At 37.2% G+C, this 22,120-nt stretch overlaps 1 protein-coding gene across 4 annotated transcripts in view; it reads left to right on the top strand.

Moving 5' to 3' along the window:
* The window catches only part of LOC126284037 (splicing factor, arginine/serine-rich 19-like), a 121,281-nt gene that overhangs the window by 71,997 nt on the left and 27,164 nt on the right, over positions 1–22,120 (top strand). For all 4 annotated transcript variants that reach the window (XM_049982599.1, XM_049982600.1, XM_049982597.1 and 1 more), the window contains exons 8-9: positions 7,471–7,803; positions 13,925–14,118. In XM_049982599.1, coding sequence (XP_049838556.1) covers positions 7,471–7,803; positions 13,925–14,118 — 527 coding nt within the window. The remainder of the gene's footprint in view (positions 1–7,470; positions 7,804–13,924; positions 14,119–22,120) is intronic.

The raw sequence follows: 22,120 nt of genomic DNA on the forward strand, positions 1-22,120 counted from the left end.
GAATTACCATTTCCTTTTCCCGCCCATGCCGATTCATCTCCCTCATTGGCAGTCCAGGTCAGGGCCTTTCCACCTGTACTTAAGGTTCATTCACCACTGTGGCATTCGTCTAACGACAGGAGCTTTTACGAGTAGTTCGGTGACCAGCGTCCTGGTGGAGAGAAGAAGCCCTCCAACTCAGGTTAAGCATGCGCAGTTGCTCTCCAGTTATGTTGCATACATTCGTAGTTCTCCTGCACATCCGAATTACCATTTCCTTTTCCCGCCCATGGCGATTCATCTCCCTCATTGGCAGTCCAGGTCAGGGCCTTTCCACCTGTACTTAAGGTTCATTCACGAACACCTTAATTATGTACACCTAGGCCGTGGGCTTTGCCTGGACCTTTCACATGGCTCTAAGGACTCAGTTAACCCTGTGACTCTCCGCTGTCACTTCCTCTCGATTCTCGACATGTACCGGGGCTATGAAGTGTTCTATACCGATGGCTCGATGGCTGATGGTCACATTGGCTTTGCCTATGTTCATGGAGAACATATAGAACAGCATTCCTTGCCAGATGGCTGCAGTGTGCTACCCTCGTCATCCCTTGGTAGCAACCATTCAAGAGTCCATCTATGCCCTAGAGCAGTCCAGTCATTCAGTGGTGTTTGTCTGGACCCCAGATCACATCGGAATCGCAGCCAATGAAGTTGCTGACAGGCTGGCCAAACAAGCTACGCGGAAACCGCTTAAGGAGTTCGGCTTCTCTGAAACTGACCTGCGTTCAGTATTACGCTGCAGGATTTAGCGGCTTTGGGAGACAGAATGGCATAACTTCAGTAAGCACAACAAGCTGAGTGCCTGCCATTAAGGAAACTACGAATGTTTGGAAGACCTCCACGAGAGCCTCTTGCAGGGACTCTGTGGTTCTTTGTCAGCTCCGCATTGGCCATACGTGGGTGATGCATGGTTACCTCCTCCATCACGAGCACCCTCCTCGGTGTTGCTGTGGCTCACAAATGATGGTCGTCCACCTCTTGCTGGATTGTCTTCTTTCAGCTGCTCTCCGGTGGACTTTTAACTTTCCCAGAACCCTACTTTCGGTGTTGAGTGATAATGCCTCAACAGCAGCTTTAGTTTTCCTTTTTATTCATGGGGGTGAGTTTTGTCATTTTCTCAAAATTTTAGCACATGTCCTTTGCCCCTGTGTTTCCTCCGCCCTAGTGCTTTCAGGGTGGAGGTTTTAAGGTGCTGTGGTGTGGCTGGCTTTTCCTTTTTATCCTCATGGTTAGCAAGCCATGGTAATCTCCTTTCTTGTTTCAACCTCTTCTACCTGTTTCTTGCGTCTTTGTGGTTTTCTTGTCTCCTTTTGTCCATTTAAGTGTTTGTTGCCCTTCAGTCGTTGTGGTTTTTCCTTTCATTCTGTTTTGTGTTGTACATCTCATTGTCTTATTCTCACCCTTGTGACATTGTTTCCTTCGGAACAAGGGACCGATGACCTCATGGTTTGGTCCCTTCCCCCTCTTTTAAACCAACCAACCAATCTGTGGATCATTCATGTGCCTGAGGTTGAGTATGCAGTATGCATGTTTGGGAATACTTTTGTCAGCACAAAGTTCTAAACAGAAAAAGGAAGCCTGTGTGAAAATAGCACTAAACAATATTTTTACACTATCAGATGCAAAAATTTGTGTCAATATTGCCAACTGGATTCCACTGTGCAGTATGATATCTGTTATTATAGATGTGCCTTGAAATTTTAATCATGTGAACACAACAAATTCTCTCTATCGTTTCCATTGTAAAACAGTCATCACCAACTGTGGCTAAAAACATTAGTTTCATTTTTGACACAAAAAGATTCGCTTTTGCCAATCACAATTTTTTTGTCACAAATCATTTGTGGGTTGTGTTACGGAAGACACTTGATGTCGTACAAAGCTTCTTTCATCAGACCAGACAGATAAAGATATGAAGAGGATGTGATAGGAGCTCCCAACCCATTTTACCAATAGTTTCCAACATGAGTTGCGCTGTGTGAGGTCAAGTGTTGTCTTGAAGAAGTAGTGTGCATTTTCTCTGCCATCCCAGACGTTTCATCTACTATGTGGGAATGACTTTGTTTCCAGTCATGCCCAAGTAATTTAGGGTACTCCTCCAAAAAATCACAGAAATTCGGACCATGGCCACTCCAAAAGATGTTTAACATGACCATACCAGCAGGTGGTTGCCTTTAGAATTTCTTATCAACTACTCGAGTTGTTTCCACTGCATGTTTTGTTGATGAGCCTTTGGCTCAAAATAATTTTCAACAGAGGTTTAAATTTCGTCCTAAAATGCATCACCTTAGCCATTGGAATGATTTTGAACTCGGAGCAAATGGGAAATATCTGTGTTGCTTGTGATCAACGTTAAGCTCTGGGAAGCCACTTTGGACAAGTCTTATGGTAGTTTAGTTTCTTTTGAATGAGTTGTACCAACACTTACTTGAAATTTTGCAGCAATTTATTGACCTTTGTCATTGGTCTTCTCAGATAAATGAATATATGAACTTGTGACGCCGAGGTTGATACTGCTATCGGACGCCATGGATGGTGCTCATTGTTTATGGTTCTGCAGCCACATTTAAACTTTTACACCCACCACGTAAAAACACACATGGTTCATTAAACTATTGACTTATTGTTTGTTCATCAGAGAGAATACTTCTGATTGTACATTTTCCTAAAGTAAAAATCAGATCACGGAATGCTGTTCTTTACAAGCACTTTATTCAAGTGGAAACGCAATCATTATTAAGAGATTAGATATTATAAACACGCAAATATTAATCGAAATGTCTTCACAAGGTTCCCAATTAATGGTGTGTTGCCTTTAGTGTATGTATACCATGTGCAACTAAATTTCCTTTGCAGACTTTGAGAAGTTCCTTACACCAAAACAAGAAAATGATGTCAAACAAATGTGGATTCTATAAAGTGCATACATTAATAGGAAGAGCACTTGTCCAATAGACGAGATGACTTTTGCAGTAGCTAAGATTAGCAAGTACTCATAACTCTTAAAATGTGGAATTTAGAGCCTTCATTTACTGTACATTTTTTCTGGTTTTTGTGTAAGGATATCATCCTCAAAGTGTGTAAAGGGAATTCAGTTGCACCCTCTATATATCTACCAATATGTAAAGAAGAAACATTGTTCGCAAAAAGCACAGAGTTCTTGACTGATATACTTCAGATTTTTACAGAAGACTCTAAAGAACATTCGGAAAGATGTATGTTACATATTTTTTAAGCAACAATGTACAGGTCTTCTGTTAAAATCGACTGCAAGGAAGAAAATGCAGTGTGGTTTGTTTCCTTCCTCATAGTCTGTTTTAAGAGATAACCGATACACTGTGGAAATCTGGTTAAAAGTTTACAAGGGGCCATCGGTGACGGTACATTGGCGTCTATGTTGGAAATGCCTACTGCGAATGATGATGAGAAGCTGAGATGGCTCAAAAGCTGATATATATAGCCAATAACAATGTTGGTTTAGTTTGCAGAATAACACGAATACACACAAACACATAATAAATGAATTAACACAAGTGTTATTGTTATTATATGCTTGCCCATGTGGTCTGTCTATGCGACTAAAAAAAAGGGTTAATTTTTATGCTACACTTGGTTCAGTTTTTTGAATTTATGAAATGTCTGTTTTACAGGCACTAATAATGCTTCCTAAATAAAAGGAAGTGAAATGCTTATGACATAAAAACTGACAACCTTTTATTTAGTTATGTAGTTTGACCACTTCTCCAAGAAAATAATAATAAGCATCTAAGGAATGCCAGAACATATAAAAGTAATAATCACACCTGACTTTTATTCAGAAGAAAACATCACACCAGGACTTGTGCGATGTTGCCACAGTCTTCATAAAGTGCCTTTTTACTGTGTCTTCTGTGTCACACACATTCAAACAAGCAGCTATCGAAATGCTTTTTGCACCATCTACTTCCATGAACCAATCTTGCTGACCAAGTGCCTTCAATGCTATGAGTGCATGCACCCATTTCAGGATCCTTAAATGTCATTTTGTGATTAACAGGGAGATGCACACCTTTGTATGGCCTAAAACAATCAGATATTGCTGTGGTTTCCAGAAGGATGTATCCTTTAATGACACTTTTTTTTATGTGCCTTTGAAGAACCACTTGTGGGTTCATCTTTCCATTTCTCCAAATACCCACCTTATTATTTTTTTATTTCCTCTGCCAATTTTTTTTCCTTCCAAACATAGCCTTGTTGATTTTGGCAGTAACTCAGTCACACCAAGTTTCTCACACTCTGTAAAACACATTTATGCACACATTTCTCAGCAGTAGAATTTTTTTCATGACATACTTGCTTCCCTCAAATCAATAACCACTCATTTTTCAGCTCCACTACACCCCCATCTGTACATTTTGTACTAGAAATAAATAATATCTCCATCACACTTTAGGAATTTTGTACCACTGGCGATAAATGCTTTGACATCATTTCCTCCATGTTCTACAAGGCCCCTGTAATGAAATTGTTTGGCGGCCATGACACGGAACACAATGGAGTAAAATCAAATTATCCAGGCAAAAGAGAGTGCTTTTTCAGGCTAAAATCATCTGTTCGGGTATTTCTCATTCACTTCTTAGGACAACACTAAATGCACCAATGATTGCCATCTGAGGTGATTAAAGACTGACAAAGTCAGCTCAGAAAATTAAAAGTTAATATCCGTACAAATATATATGCTTTGAGTAAAAATTTTCTGTGGTTGACAGGAGATAACATCCAAGAGACAGCCCGACCCATTTCTGATCTGCTCTGATCAGAGGGACAAATGCACCATAAAATAAACTTAATAATGAACTTATAGTACCACCTATTGTAATATGTTGAGACACACCACACGTATATAGACTTTGCGCTGAACTGGAAGTCATTCTGTCTCCTCAACCTACATCTTATTATTGTATTCGTTGGTTTTGACAACTCACAACCAGACACTTACTCTCCAACCTAACCTAGATCTTGGGCTACACTGCAGATCATAACAGAAACACCAAAACTGAGCAGTAGCAGAAAATAAACAAATGCCCATCAACACAATTTGAATCATTTATGAGAGTCCGTCAGAAATACCAAAATTGTGTGTTTTAAAGAATTTACTTGAAATCAGGTCATCAGAAAACAAAAACCTCTGTAAAATCAAACAATGGGAATTTTAGGTTGGAATGTCCACAGTTATGAAAATATTAGATTGCTACTCACTGTAAAGATGACACATTGAGTTTCAGACAGGCACAACGAAAAGGCTGTTAAATACCGAGCTTTTGGCCAAAGCCTTCTTTAGAAAAGAAAGTAAAATACTTACACATTCTCTCAAGCAGGCATCTCATGCACACATGACCGCCGTCTCTGGCTGCTCAGGCAAGACTATGGCCTGAGTGGCTGAAGATTGCGGTCACATGTGTGAGGTGTGACTCCTTGAGTGAATGTATGTTTCCTTTTTTTGAAGATGATTTTGGCCAAAAGCTCAGTGTGTGACAGTTTTTTCATTCTGACTGTCTGAAAGTCAGCTGTCACCCCCAGACAGAGTAATAAGCTATACTGTTCATAATCGTTAAACATTTCTGTAATTTAGAGAGATTCTGTAACAGCTGCTTCAACGTAATTAGCACCAAACTGCTATTTACATCAATTATAGAAATGCAAAGATGCAGAAAAACTACAAAAATAATGAAGGACAGCTTACTAAATGCAAATAATTCATAGCAGTCTCTCATCAACAAAACATTTCGCATTTCAGGATAAATCATTAATAAAATTTCACTATAGAAAATGATTTTTGTATATATACATACAACAGAAGGGCCGTCTAATCAATGCAAGCAATTCATGTGCAGCGGTCACCATAAGTAAAAGTATGTGTTTTGTACAAATTAAATAGTATTAGCCTGCCACCTTTACAAATTTACTGTAGTTTGGATATTTCATCTATTTCAATACAAATTCATTAAAATCATACACATTAGCAAAGAAACACACATAAGGATTCTTTATTCAAATCATAAATGTCTGGCCAAACCAGTATGTGAAGAAATGACAACAGCTAATCTGCATTTCCTGGTTATCAGCTCATAATTTGCTCGGCAAACGCCTGCCTCCAGTTGGCTGCCACCGACCATAGAAGTACAGGGATTGTCACCATCTTCTCCAAAGTGCAAACAAGAGCAGTGCACGGATGCATCATAGTAAAGTTTATCTGAAAATTTTATTTATGGTGTTATTGGCTTATGATTAGACGATTACCAACTTTGTAATGCTTCTGCAATAAACAGTATTATTTTGGAAAAAGTAATAGAATGTAAGTAATACAAACCAGTTGATTTTTTTGTGGTCAGTAGTGGAAATGCAGTTCAGCATCTGCAAGAATTTATAATTCCCAGAATCCAGTTGGCTTTCCACCAAACAGTTTGAGGCATTCCCATAATACTACTGCACAATCTCAGTCCTTTGAAACTGTGTAGTGGTACTCATTTGCAGATTAAAACTAGGAGAAGTAATGTTGTTAAAGCTACTATCCTCATAGGTTCAGATACCTTACAGATAATAAACACAAAAACAAAGGAATCTTTGTCCTTCTTTTTCTATATGATTTATTATCTTTTTGAGTTCCATTCTTTCAAAGACTGGGTGAAGCCAAAATTTGTGAGTATACATATTTTGTAATTTTTTCTGTCTCTCTCTCTCTCTCTCTCTCTCTCTCTCTCTCTCTCTTTCTTTCTTTCTTTCTAATTATTGTAATAGCTTCATATTTTGCTGGGCAAAAAGAGAACATACTGTCAATAACAAAAGTATGTTGATACCTAAATCGACAATTTCAGTGAAATTTATTAATTAAATTGTACAGGAGGTAGTGTCTCATGCTTTTGTAGCAGTATCTTTCATGCCCTTGTCATCCATATTCTTCAAAGTATTTTTTCTTCTTCCAGATATGAAAATTGCGTGAAATACCAATAAATATGTGCATACACAGTGCTGTCATGGTTGATTATTACTTAGTATGCCATTGTCACTTGCATCAACAGCCATTCAGAATCCATTGCTGGATGAAACTCTGAACTTGTCTGTGTGGTATGCGGTCTTCAGCTATATGCACCCACATTGCTCCTCTAGTTTTTCTCATGTCATCCATACACCTTCCCTGAAATTTTTTCCTCTGTCCCTATCCCTCAGAATTCTGAGGCTAAAATGTAAGAAGTCCTCCCTACTGGCTCCACACCCCACTGATTGGAATGAAAAATCTGTGCTGTCATGTTTGAATGTTTCAGCATTACCGGTGTGCCTTTTGCAGCTTTTGTAACTTAAATGGCTTTCTGCTGTCATATACTTTAGTATTATAAAGAGTTCTCTACAGTAATTTATAAATAAATTGTTAATATTTGATTTTATCATGTACAGAGTGGCAGTTCCAAGAAACGAAAGAGCAGCACAAAAGATCGAAGTAAGCGACGTCGCTCAGGCACCAAGACTGAGGAACGAGGGAGAAGCTTGAGTCCATTAGGACCCAGACGCCGCCCACTTCCTGGTGGTGGTGCATCATCACCTGCACCGTCGTGCCACTCGGATGACAGTTCTGCTGCTTCGTCGGGCAGCTCTGGTGGTGCGGAAGCACCTCGTCTCACCCTCTCCGAACGATTTGGCAAAATGGCGCAATGGTCTGTTGACCGAAGAGATCTGGACGGTGTTCGAAATATGCGCATCACTAAGGACGCCGCGGGACAAGATCTCAAGGTGGAAAATTTTGTTTTCGAGGGAGCAGAGGATTTTAACAAAATTTGCATAAAGCCGTAGTGCTTTGAAATCAACTGTTAAAAAAATGGTGATCAAGGAGTTTTTTTTGAGTGGAATGTTTGCTTTTGCAAAAACATGGTGTTTATTATGAAATGGTTTTTGCTTGTCGTCTTCTTTTTTTAAGCGTTCGACAAATGATTGTTACTGTTGAGAAACAGCATTATTTTGCTGATGGTGAAGAGTGTGCTTCTCTGACTTAAGATGTTACTCAGCATTATTTTGTTTCTCATCCAATTTGATAATTACTAAATCTGAAGAAAATAGATTTTGACCTTTTTTCGGCAGTCATAGCCATATGACCCAATTTGATTAGGTTACAGATAGAACTGGTAAGGTACTCACAAGAAAAGTCCCCAGGTGTGGGATGGAGTTTTTAAAAACATCTATACACTGATGTAGGTTAAGTACTCAGGTATCACAACCTGCAGCTGTGCACCATTGTAGACAGACACTCATTTGCAACTAATAGATGAAAAAAATTTGTAATTTTGTGTTATGTTCAAGAGCTTTAATATTGAAAATAGCACATTAATGGTATTGTAGCGTAACGGTCAGCATATGAGCCTGGTAGGTTGTAGGTTGTGGGTTCAAATTAGGTCATGCTGAACAAAATTTTTATTTTTGATTAATTATCAAAATGACTTTGGTCATTATTTTTACTCATTTAACTAGTTTAATTTTTTTTTAATATCTAATCCTTTGTCACATTATTTTAATCATTGTATTAAATTTTACATTAACTTTTATTGTTCCTTTGTATCTTTTTTTTTAATTGGTGTCTTTGTGCATATGATTTTAATTATTTGTTTGTATTAACTTCGATATAATTTCTCCCATTTGATCATCGTATATTTTAGTCGATATTATTGCATTCATTATTTCTGTCTATTATTTTGCACATTTATTTGAAATCCCTTCTTCCTTTGTTTAAATCTTCATCAATGTTGTTTTGTCAGTAATGCTACAGACATTTTTATTTTAAATGTTTGTATGACAATTTCCATCCTATAAAATTTTCATTTCAAAATACATGATGACACCATTGCATAGCCACCATAAATAGATTATTTGTTTTTCAACCAATAGAACAGCATTATCAAATTATAAACATTGTGATAGATAACTAAAAATAATAAAAATCACATGCACAATGAGTCCAAATAAAAATGGAATGACAGGAAGAAAAAATAAGAGCATATAAAAAGTTAACATAATGATTAAAATCATTGACAAAATATTAGAAATTAAATGAATTACAGTTAAACCAATTAAATGAATACAAATGATGTTCAAAGTCATTTCTATAACTATTTAAAAGTGAGAAATTTTTTTAGCAGCTAATGAGATTCAAACCAACAACTTCTGCACTGCAGGCTATGTTAACCACTATGCTACAATGCCATCATCTGTTTTAACTTTACTTTTAAGTTTCTAAAATGTTGCACAAAATATTGATTTTTAAAAAATTGTTTGATTGCAAATGAGGACCCGGAAGGGTGAATGGCTACAGGGTGGACTACCAGGAACTAAACCTACTTAACTGTACAGAAGGTTTCCAAAAGTCCATCCCACTCCTGGCGAACTATCTTTGTTATTATAGAAATAGAACAAAAACAACTCTATTCCCACATAGGAGAAGACTTTGGGTGTGGGCAAAATACATTGTCAGGTTTTATTTTCTGGTTGCTACAGTGTAGAGTGCAGACATTATAAGCTGGTAGTCACATGCAAGCATAAATGAAATAGAATTATAACTGCCAGAAGGAAAGGAGCAGTGCAGAGAAGCAAACCCTACCTCCTGCTCACAGGGTAACCAGCCTACACCTGAGTTCTGTGTTTCTGCAAAAAGCAGAACTGACATCATCTGGTGGTGTGAGGGTCAAAATTGAACATCATGATGGACCGGGATTAGTACAAAACAGCAAGTAACACACAACACAAACAATGTTCCATAAGAGCTACTGCGTAGTTGATTGCTGTATGAAACACCTGCCACCTAAAACTACCATGTCGAAGTGTCTGCGTGCGTTGCAAAAAGTTTTGAACCGTAGTTATCAGACGCTCATACTTGCTTCTTCATTTTAAAATGCTAGGTCCTATGGCTGAGTCTGTGTTGCATTACACAGCATGAGTCTTATACATACCTCTCAATCATGCTATGTCCTATGGCTGAGTCTGTGTTGCATTACACAGCATGAGTCTTATACAGACCTCTCAGTCACCAACAATTGCTGTACCACCAGTGTCAAGTGTATTGATACTTTGTCATGTTTATGCACCTTTTTTTGCAAATAAATTCTTACACAAGTTATCTCTCCAAACTGGGCTTTTCCAGATGATGTGCAATGCCAGTAACTGAAAATTGGTTTCATTTTTTTACATGCATAAAATAAAGGTATTTTAAACAATCTCTCATAAAATAGTTCGTCTGGTTACAATTTACTATGAAATATTTCATGTTTTCCCATTTTGAAGCTGAATTCACATTTAGTTTCTCATTTATTATAAATGATAATTTCAGGGCCCTTAGCTGTTGCCGAAAGAGGCAACATATCTAGATAGAGGTAGGTAACAGACAACTGGCCAGCAATTAAAAAAAAAATTTGTCACAATCAAGATACCTCATATGTGTGCCTTCATTTGTGTTTTTTGTTTGTTGATTCATAATGTAGATTACCTCTTCTATCCTTCACAGATGAACAGAATATTTGCAGCCATTTCATGGTATCGATATTGCTGCCACCAGAGCTATGACATCTTGTGATGGCGAATGCATATTTCATTATCATCTTAACTTTAAATATGTGACCTGTTACTTTACCCTGTGCACTAATTATATAAGATTTTGACAGAAGAAATACAAGTATTTGAAATATACATCTTATAAAAAAATATGTATTTAGGTATGGTCCTCAATAGATTGACTTCAACCAGGCTTGGTGCACATATCATTATTGTCTGTAAAGAAGTACTGTGGGGTAAGAACCTCTTTCCATTGGGGTAAGTGTGAAAACAGTGTCGCGTGTAAGATACACAGGGAGGGACAAGAGGATGGAATAGACAGAGAGAAGCAAGAAGACGGAATGGACAAAGAGGGAGTGTGGAGGAGGTGATGGACAGAGAAGAGAGGAGGAAGAGGCAATGGACCAAGAGGGGTTGGAGTCAATGGACGAGAGGTGGGAGGCGATGGACTGAGGCAGGGAGGAGAACGTGAAGGACAGGGAAAGAGCGGGGGTCTGCGACAGGGAGGCCATGGACAGAAAGGTGGGAGGTGATGGATAGAGAGGGGAGGGAGTCATTTGCTGCAGGAAGAGAGGAGGGAGGAGTGAGTGGAGGCAATGTACAGAGAGGGGAGGTTGGGAGGAAACGATAAATAGAGGGGGGGGGGGGGTGATGAAGTGGCAATGAATGGAGAGGGGGGAGCATAAGGCAGTGGACAGAGGGGGGGGGGGAGTTGAGGGAATGGGTGGAGAGTGGGTGATGAGGAGGCGGTGGACGTAGAGGGGAAGAGGCAATGGAAGGGGGAGCAGGAGGCAGACAGAGAGATGGGGGGAGGGGGTTAGAGGAGGAGGCAAACAGACAGAGTGAGTTGGCGGATGGGGAGAGGTGAAGGGTGGACTGAGAAAGACCAAGAAGAGATGTGTACAAAATATGTGACATAAATGTGCAAGTGTGCAGCTGCGGGTAAGAATGTACTAATATATAAATCTCATATTTTCCATGTTGCAGCAGCCAGGCACAAAGAAAAGAATGTACTAATATATAAATCTCATATTTTCCATGCTGCAGCAGCCAGGCACAAACAAATTGCTTTGAAAATCACTGTAAATGAAATATATGTGGACAGAAAGGGGAAGAAAGTAATCTGGGAAAAATGTCAAAGCAAAGGAACTGAATCTAAAAAATTGTGAATATGAAATTTAATGAAAAGTTGAGATAAGAAAAATGATGAAATGGGTTACAATTGGAGGAAGTGAAATGAGGTTGGAGGGGGAAAAGTCAATTCAAGGAGAGATTGGTATAAATATAACACTGATAGTTATTGGAAACAAACATGTAACTGTGACAATCTGAGGTACTGTTGTTTTTGGAAGAAGAATCGAAATAGCATGCAATGAAGCAGATACAAAGGCCTTGACTGTTGGCTCTAGGGTGTGTATGTGATGAGTATATGTACTAGCAATGATGTGTTTTGAAGAAATATTGATGTGCATAGAGTGACAGGACATGAACAAAAGTTTACAGAGGTTTTAAGGGCAGTGAAAAGCTGCTGTGAATGGTACTAAGAGAACAGTGGAAAAGCAGAGATGTATGATACATTTTAACTTGGATACAACTCTTATACAGAAGCCAAGCTCCTTATTTGTTTTTGAAGTAGATCAGTAATTCTGTGCTCTGCCTAACTCCTTATTTGTTTTTTTGGATGGATCAGTGATTCTGTGTCCAGCTGCTGTGGCACTGAAAAACTGCTAGTGATCGATACTGGTGCGCAGATTACAACAAATAAAGACACATAGGGGAGTGGATGTGTACTCTTGTAGTAATGTTTAGACAGATAAATATCCTGCAAATACCAACTGCTAGACCAGTGAGCATTTCACTCGTAAAAGGATAGCAGTTACTATGCTGCATCAACTGCTTTTAACTCGTCTCATTAATCTTGTGTGCTTGTTGGGGGCTCAGAGACATTTGCATAGGAAGTTCTTAGTTAAAGTGGTCTTACCTGTAGTTTCTGTCAAGGCTTCCCGATGGCATACACTTTGCTGCTGGCTGAAATGTTTCATACGTGCAAATACAGTTATATGGATTTGTTACGTACTGAATAATGGAGCTGGCCATTGGAAGAAAGAGTTTAAAGTTGGCGAAAATAATATGAGTGTCAGAAAAAGGCAATCGTCAAACCACCTATGTTACCCCATTTTTACCAAGTTATTCTCACTCCTTTACTTATCAATTTGCTATCCCTTCAACCTTATGTTTTAATCTGTCCTTGATGATTTTCCTTTACCACTTCTAATTGTCACATCATATCCTGCTGTCTTTCATCTGATCTGATAGTCTACTCCATTATTGAGTAATCCTGCTTCCTGCATCACTTCCATTTCTGTTGCAAGATGATGATTCCATTGATTCTGTGATCTAGTGTTTATTATTTTGTGTTTGTATTTAATAATGTTAGGGCTCATTAATTTTGTTCACAATTTGTATACGTGTTTTGTATATTAATTGCTTTTTCTCAATTTTTCTCTATATTATGATCTCACATATACTTGCAATAGTTATTGAAGACATGCACTGTTTGAGGATCATCCTTCCCCCCCCCCCCCCCCCCCCCCCCCACACACACACACGTGAGAAGACATTCGTGAAGAAAGTGTAGAGCTTGCACTCTCTTGATTAAAATTTTATTGCATACGTTTCCTTTTTTGTCGTGTCCATATCAATAGGATGTTTCCCAGCTGTAACATCACAGTGTCACAACACATTCATTTTTTAATGTAATTTCCTTTCTATTTGTCTAGTTTGTTTTGTGTTCTCTGTTTCATTATTACTTCTTATTTCACATTCTTTATGTATCTTTTCTAAGTTTGTAGTTATTTTCTATATATTTGCAATGCAGTTTTGTCAGTTTGAAATCAGTTTAAATCTTATCGAAAACTGGAGGTGGGAAAAAATAATAATAAATCTTAAGCACTACTGGGACACAATATTCTAGTGAATCTCTATGGCTGTAGGAGAATTAGCAAACCTACATTTCATGTTGTGCTGTTGCTAGACTGGTACTGTTCTGTTTTTGAAATGAATAATTATCTATTTCAGTTTCCAGTTAAAGGAACTATGGATAGTATGTCTCTTTGTGTGTCTTAAAAAAAGTCTATTTGCTCTTTTTATTCAAACAAAATATTGAGGAATTGTCTTGAACAGAACTTGTTACGCATGAGTGAAATACTGATGATATTTCAAAATTCTTAAATTGATGATATTTTAAAATTCCTTTTTGATTGTACACTAGGTACCTAGCTCTGAACAAACTCTGACTTGACACTGCTTGACCCAACAGGTGGTGATAGAGGGTGAGAGGTATCGCACTGCCAGTGGGGCTCCCCTGAGCCCGTCAGAGGAGTACTTCATGCCAGCACCCTCGTCGCTGGCAGACCTCGCATGGGATGATGTGCGAGTGCGCTACAAGTACTACAAAGAGCGCGGGTACCTGCGGGACTTGTCTCTCGACGATTACATAAAATGGGAGGAATGGTTTGTAATTTATATCTGACAACAGTTTCTACATTTCAGTTCTCATCTTTGTATCTGCAGGAAAATTGTGAATAAGTTGCTGCTAGTGTGGCATTATGTGTAAGTCTCACTATCCCTGTAAAACGAATTGATCGTGAACATGAGAGATGACAATTTGAACCTATGGATCATTTCTTTTGACTGCAGGTCTCTTTGTTGCTTGTCATATTGTATAGATTGCATTTGTGTTAGGTGTTTACTCGAGTTATTGACCGAAACAAATGAGTGCTAGAGATACTGGTGTTTACCAAACTACAGAAGATGCACTTGTGACTCATTTTGTATTAGCTGTAGCAGGAAAGTAACATCTGTGGATAATTTTATTAAGAAAGTGCCAAATATTGTTATTTCAGGAGAGGGAAAACATGTATGCAGAAAAATTCTAGCTATATTTGTTCACTAATATGCCCAATACACACTGTTTTAGATGTAACAAGCATTCAAAAAATTTTCTTAGTCTTGAATCACACTTTTTTAAATTGTAGGCTGAACAAAATAGTTAGTGTCATTCATGGTACTCTGGTGAACGCTCTTCATTCGACATGCAGATAGTGAAATTATACCGTGTTCAGAGTACAGGCACTTTGACTATCAAAATTATATCAATAAATTGGTGAAGTATTCATAACAAAGTCAACTGTTAGGCAATTTTTTTACAACAACTTATGAGTTTCAGTTTGGTTGTCTGACCAATATTATTTCACAGTTCTTGTGAGACAGAGAGAACACATCTATTTTAGTTGATTTTTTTCCACTTTTATTTTCATTACTCCATGGTTGTAATTTTAAATACAGAATTATTTTCATTGTTATTTTGATCAGTAATGATATCTGAATCACAGTCTTTATTGCTTATTTTGTGGTTTGGCAGCTCAGTCAAAATAGCTGCCTCTAAAAAAATCCAATCATAAATTCTCAATCTTATAATATTTCCAAATGTGCATGCATCTGATCGTTAAGTCTACTTGTGCACTACGTACCATGTTCTGAAAGTGATTGTCTTTTTCCTAATGTAAAACATTTAATTTTGGGCAGAAATGTATAATGCTGCATTTGGGAAACAGCTGCATCTCTACACTCCATTTTGATTTTACATAGTAATAGCAGACAGATTTTGAATTCTATATGCTAAGTGAGCTAATATAGCTTTTTATAGTCTTAAGTGTAATGACAATCAAATAGGTAATTGTTTCAGTGCCTAGAGAGAGTCATCTGTGTAATATGACAGCCCTCAGAGCTAAGTGCAAAAGTGTATGTGTGAGTGTGGTGTGCCCAGCTGAGGGCCTTATGGCAGCACACACACTATCTGACACAGGCACCACACGTAGCACAAGTGAGGTAGTGACTGGAACAGTACAAACACACACGTCTGTCCAGAGCGATGGGCAAGTGGACAGACTGTCGCAGTAGGATACCAGGAGATGGTCACCTGCTGTTGAAAGTGAAGCATGTCCAGCACAGAGCTGAATTCGCATACGAGCAGCAGCTTCTCCTGCTTCCCACTACTCAAAGTGTTGCTGTTAGATCTATAAGCAGTTGCTGCAAGCAGCGAAGTGCTACCCAGAAAAATTTTTCCGGTGAGCCCAAGCTGCCAGATTTGCACATGCACAGAGCAGTTAAGAGTTGTAGTAGAGAGTAGTCTCCGTGTGACCCTCTTTTACGTTTTGTGATTTTGCTGTTCTGTTTTCATTTGCAGCTTTCACATCAAATGAAAACAAAACAGATTTCTATGACTGGGAGCTATCAAATGACTTAAAATACATTCTCATAGTTGTGGAAGACTAAAATGTGTTGTTAACATCAGTTTTCTGACTCTTTTTTTTTTTATTTCTACGTTATTGGTAAGCAAGTGCTAATTGCTTTGCAGAACCATAAAGTGATTTTTGTTGGTTTAAAGGTCGCCAATTTATTTGAAACAAAGTGTTTCATTCCACAATATTTGCTAGTTTCAACTGTTTGCTGAATTTCAAGTATAGCATTGTGCCATAATAAATAACCAAACTTAAAGTAATACACTAATGGTACTCCGAGAAAGTTGCCTTCCCAAAAACCTCACTGAAAAGCTTTAGCAGAATTTTACACATTTGCCTTCCGATCACAAGACATGATTCATGTTTTATCATTGTAACTCCCCACAAGCCTTTCCTGGAATAGAATATAAATTGCCAATTACACAGTCACAGTTTCTTGGCTTTACAAGTAACCTTGTTAATTTTTATGCCGTTTGATGTATACAAACAACTGTTTTCTCTGAGCAATTCGTATTCCTTCTAACCAGCTTTCTGTGGTGCTGTCTTGGTGTAAGCTTGATTGGAAATCCTACATAACATTATTAAAAAAAAAAAAGTTATGTTGAAGTCCCCAAATATCAAAATATTAGGGTACTTTGAGTTTTAGACCCTAGTCTTGAAGTGAATATTGTGCCAAGAATTGTTTTCTAATTTTGCATTCCTTATCTGGATCTGGATAGGATATGATGATAAACTGCCCTAAGTACAATAAGTCCGTAGGTTCCCACTCAACAATATGCCACACTACAGCACATGATCATGTGACGCCCTGCTATGACAAAATTACAAACAGAAGCACAACAAAAGGTGGATGAGCAGATCAAGCATTACTTTCATAGTAAACTTCCTTTTATGCAAGATGAGAATGTGAGATGAATTTCTTAAATTACAGAGCATTTGACTCTCATTCAAAACTTAACACTTTGAGGACCACCGACTTAGAAAAATTACAGGATCAGAGGATCAGACATCTACGTTGTCATTAAAAAATTGACTGGCGCATTTGTGTTTAATATATCTTAAAAGGTAACACAATTGAAAAAAAAAGCCAATATTATATGTGAAAGCGTAGCTTTTCTTGTAGATATACTATATGTATATGTAGTTTCTGAAAGTATTTGTATGGAGTGTAGTCATGTATGGAAGTGAAACGTGGACGATAAATAGTTTGGACAAGAAGAGAATAGAAGCTTTCGAAATGTGGTGCTGCAGAAGAATGCTGAAAATTAGATGGGTAGATCACATAACTAATGAGAATGTATTGAATAGGATTGGGGAGAAGAGGAGTTTGTGGCACAACTTGACTAGAAGAAGGGATCGGTTGGTAGGACATGTTCTGAGGCATAAAGGGATCACAAATGTAGTATTGGAGGGCAGTGTGGAGGGGTAAAAATCGTAGAGGGAGACCAAGAGATAAATACACTAAGCAAATTCAGAAAGATGTAGGTTGCAGTAGGTACTGAGAGATAAAGAAGCTTGCGCAGGATAGAGTAGCATGGAGAGCTGCATCAAACCAGTCTCAGGACTGAAGACCACAACAACAACACATACTATAAGTGGATTAATGAACTTCTCCTGTTTGTGTGTTCGTGTTACGTGACAGTATTGTTGCTATAGCCTGACAGCATCACATGTCCTTTGCTCTGAATATGTGCTGTCATTTGCTAGCGAAATAACGTGATGTGAGTGACAACTGGCTGACAAAAGCAATTGCAATCTCAATTTCAGTGCTTTGGAAACTATTGTGCTGGGTTTGGTAAAATTCCTATTTACAATTTCATAATACGAAAACATGCAGTGTAAATGTTGCCGCACATCAAATATCTTTCCAAAATGTGTTTTTTATTTGTTGGGTTTTGTTTCCTGAAGTGCTTAGAAGTTACACATAAGTGTATAAAACATTTACCATTTAGAGGGTTGATAAGTTTTACATTTCTGAGGGAATGTATTCTGTGACTTAGCACAGAGGAAGTGTATTTTTGCCCCGGAAAAAGTGTGTTTTTAACTGTGAAATTCTGGAATTTTTTTCCTTGTCTGCATGTGTGCCCTGTGCTAACAACGTGCAATTTTCTGTGTGTTTTCTTCATATATACATACTAATAGCATCTGTATCTGTGCAGGTTCCAGAGTTTCATAGTAATGTGGAACCTCGTAATGTTTTAAACCTTGGAAATGTGAGTTATGAACAATGTGGTATGCAATCAAATACCTTACTTCTCCTGAAGACCTATATACGAGTTATTTATTAGCTAATTTCTTGGAAATTCTTTCAAATTATGTTGACATTTCGTTAGAAATTATGTAAACATTAAAAAAAATGGAAAATAACTCTGATGATTCCATCAATTGTGATTTGAGCAATGATTGTTGTGCTAACTAGAGTCCATAATAAAAATACAATAGCTCCCTTGCCCAAAGAAAATATATGCAGTAACAGCTTTCAGTGCATAAAAAAAAAAAAAAAAATAAATAAAAAAATAAAAGAGCTGAAATTTTTTGGTTAAAAGGAGGAGGGAGAGAAAGCACCTAAAGTTAAGCATGTGTACGGTCAGTTTTGCTACTAAAATTTGAACATAAATTGTATAAATAAAGTACAAAATATGCACCAAAATGATACTCACAAAAGTGTGAAAAAATGAAGAAAAGAAAAAAGTTTTAGAATTGCTCATGATCATCATTGGTCTGTTAATGGGAATAGCAACTTCTGGTTACATAGATTCAGGAAATTACGCTGAAACTGAAGCTGCAAAATTATGAACTTTACATCAGCAAAACACACAGAGAAGATGTCATTGATAGATAATACTATGGAGAAATTGTAGCGAATGTGAAGACACAGCTTCTTGTTATCCCTTAAAATGCTGCAAGGGTTGCTTGTGCAGTCAGTGAGTGCTATGACATTTTCTTATACAACTATGCCAGTGATATTAATCAGTGGATTAATGTTACCCATGTTTTACATCTGTCTTTAAGAACTTCAGAGCAAATTAGGACCAAAAATGTAAAAAAAAAAAAAAGAAAGACTCTTTAATTGCAAACATTTTGTAATCAATGTAGTAAAATCTGGAAAAATGGGAGAGAATAATTTTCAGTATTACAGCCAAAATATTTTGCTACGATTTGTAGAAATTGTGTTGCACTCTTGACCTGGACATAGCGATACCCCCGACTTTAGGATGAAGGTGAAAAAACTTAATTCAGATTACACTCTGAACTAATAATGTGATTCAGCCTCTTGACAAAGGAATGTTTCCACACTATAAAGTATTTTTTTTAAATTGTCAGAAATGTAATTTCTGATAGTATTGTTAAACATGAGTTATTCATGCATTGTCAGTTTACATCACCACATTTTACGAATTTATCAAGTATGCATGTTATGCATCACTGTATGCAGAATGACAGTAACCATTTCTTCCTCCATCCCGCTTTGCTCTAAATAAAGCTAATAATTAAAGTGAAGTGCCTGAAATCATTAATTATTCTTTCATAAGGTGTTCGTGTTCTATAGAAAATATTTGTTTTTATCATACAATAGATGCTTTACATTTTTGTGGTGATTGCAGGGAACACAGTAGGGATTGTTTCACTGTTAGTGTAATATACACTATTCAGAAATTATCAAAGAACTGTGCTACCAGAATTAATATAAAATATTTCATGTCAACACATTAAAGTTCCGATTGTCACTTGTGTACCAATTACATCTGGAAAAGTTTAGCTGTCAATATGAACTGTAAGCTATTCAAAAAATTAATAATTTCAGAAATTTTTGGTATTATTTAAGGTGCATAAAATTCTTGTATGTGCACTTTGCACTTTGTGCTATGCGGTGCTATATTCCCTTATGTCGGTGCATCTGCTTATTCGCTGACTCGTGCGATAGACAGGAAGAACTGTACACAGTGGTGGTGTTAGAAGTTTTTTGTGTGGCAGAAATGAGTAACTTTACGTATTTTAAAAAGTTCCTTGCTCTTCACCTAAGCAGGTAAAATTTTGACAGTGCTAGCAGGTAAAATTTTGACAGTGCTCGTTTTACGGTGTATTCTTTCTGTGAGAAAAATTTCGGGGTAGTGTAATATTACTGATATTTGGGAAAAAAAGAAAAAAAGTAATATTATAAAACTTTTTAATCATAACTGCTGGTGGCAAAGCCTCTGAAATAGTAAAACGGTGCTTAGAAAATCTCTACTTGCTTATCAATTGGTTTGCATTCTGCCATCCAGCATCAGATTCGTTTGCATAACTCCTGTATCCTGGATACTGATAGAAAAGATTGCTAATAGATATCTCAGGGATGCTGAAATAAAAGTTTGATAAAAGTAAATGCCAATTGAACACTAGTAGCGTTAAATTGTGGCCACCAAACAATGTTCTAAAATACAATATAATAAATTGAGATGAGACATTAATGGAAGAGGAAAGTAGGTTTCTTGATTCAGACATGGTTATTATAATTAAATTTATGTAATTATTTAACCGAAAGTTACAGGAAGGAGAGCGACACATACTTTTTGTGAAACAGCCATCTATATAAGCATTTCTTCGGAACATTTGTTATCAGAACAGCACAAAAATACATTCCCTATATTAAATCATGACCTTTTCTCCTTACTTTACATATTTATTTACACAGAGATCATTTAAGAGAAAATGTATTCTTAATGTCTTTTAGCATTTAATTAAACATTTGGAGTTTATTCTATTAATTATTTAGAAAGCAACGTTCCATTGCCCCCTTAAACACTTGTTTCTTATTTTGACTCTTGAGATAGAGAACAATGGTTCCACTGTCGTAAAATTAGTATACATTGTGTTACAGAGGGGTAAATGAACATCAGGTTCCAATAGAATCATTAACAAAATATGCCGTCCACTTGGCAGATCTTTTAGGGAAAATGTTTGGTACATTCACATTGCTCTGTACTGTCTTTGTGTGCCTGTTTCTCAAAGTTTGTTTAAATACATCTGTCTTTATAGAAAATGTCCATTAACTTTTATTAAATATACATAAATACAATGTCGCAGATATGAGTTCTTTCTGAGTTTAGCATCTTTCTTTTTCTTTTATCTTTTGCCTTTTTTATTGATATTTTTCTCTAAGAATCTGATGAACTTTTCTGTAACTATGAAACACGTGCGCACGTCTGATTGACACATCACAAAACTTTCTCTGTTTGGCGCCCTCTGTTGAGGAGGAGGCAGGACCGTTGGCTCGCGCAGTGACATCTGGCGGTGATTCCAGGAAACCTGCTGAGCAGCTAAATACCCATTGTAGCTGGAATGTGTGTGAATGGTTCTGGCGGCTGGCCACGCCCCCGCTCCTGCTTGCTCCATACAAGTGATGACCGCTAGCATTCGTTGATAATGAAAATCAAAGCAAAGTTGTAACAGGTCTACAAACATTAGTTCAGTATCGCAGAGCTGCCCTAGGGAAAAATTTGATTAGTACAACAGAGTTCACTTTCATTATTTTCTTTCGTGTGTGTTGTTTTTGTGATCCAGGTCTAACTTTAGGGAACTTTATTTCTCACTAGTTTGTAGTTAGCACCATTGTCTACAGATCATGGCATATTTTCAAACTGAGTGAGTCGAGTTCTTGTCCACTGATTTCGTCAACAAACAGTCCTCGTTTATGTTTTAGGGTGTTCACCACAGGCATTTCAAGAATATCTGGAGAAATTAGTCCCTTTTTCTTACCCACATGAGTGTTCCCTGGATCACATTTACTCCTTATACAAATTAATTCGCATACTTATTACATTTGTCTTTCTTAAAAGTGCATACTTTACATGAATAATGTGTCATGTGTTTTTGGTATGTTAGCCATGTTTGTTACAATGCATTGCTCCTGGTCTAGTGTTCACAAAGTTCTTTACCACCCTCTTTTTATGTTACGCACATTGAGTATCTTTTCATGTACCCTTGAAATAATCCTATTCTAGGTACAGATCAGCAAAGAGAAAAGCATAAACAAAATACAAACAACACAGACCAAAATCACGAAATTAACACTTGCTTCCAAAATCACATATGGCAAAAATCTAAACTTCGGCTCTGCATAAGCTCGCATAGCTAGTGGTTCACATCACTTAACATATAATGAACTGTGCTGATTAAATTATGCCAGTACACCTTCACATAGCAATTTCCTATTCCAAAATAGAATTCAT

Source organism: Schistocerca gregaria, chromosome 8 (genome assembly GCF_023897955.1).
Source record: "Schistocerca gregaria isolate iqSchGreg1 chromosome 8, iqSchGreg1.2, whole genome shotgun sequence".
In the NCBI taxonomy this organism is placed as follows: Eukaryota; Metazoa; Arthropoda; class Insecta; order Orthoptera; family Acrididae; genus Schistocerca; species Schistocerca gregaria.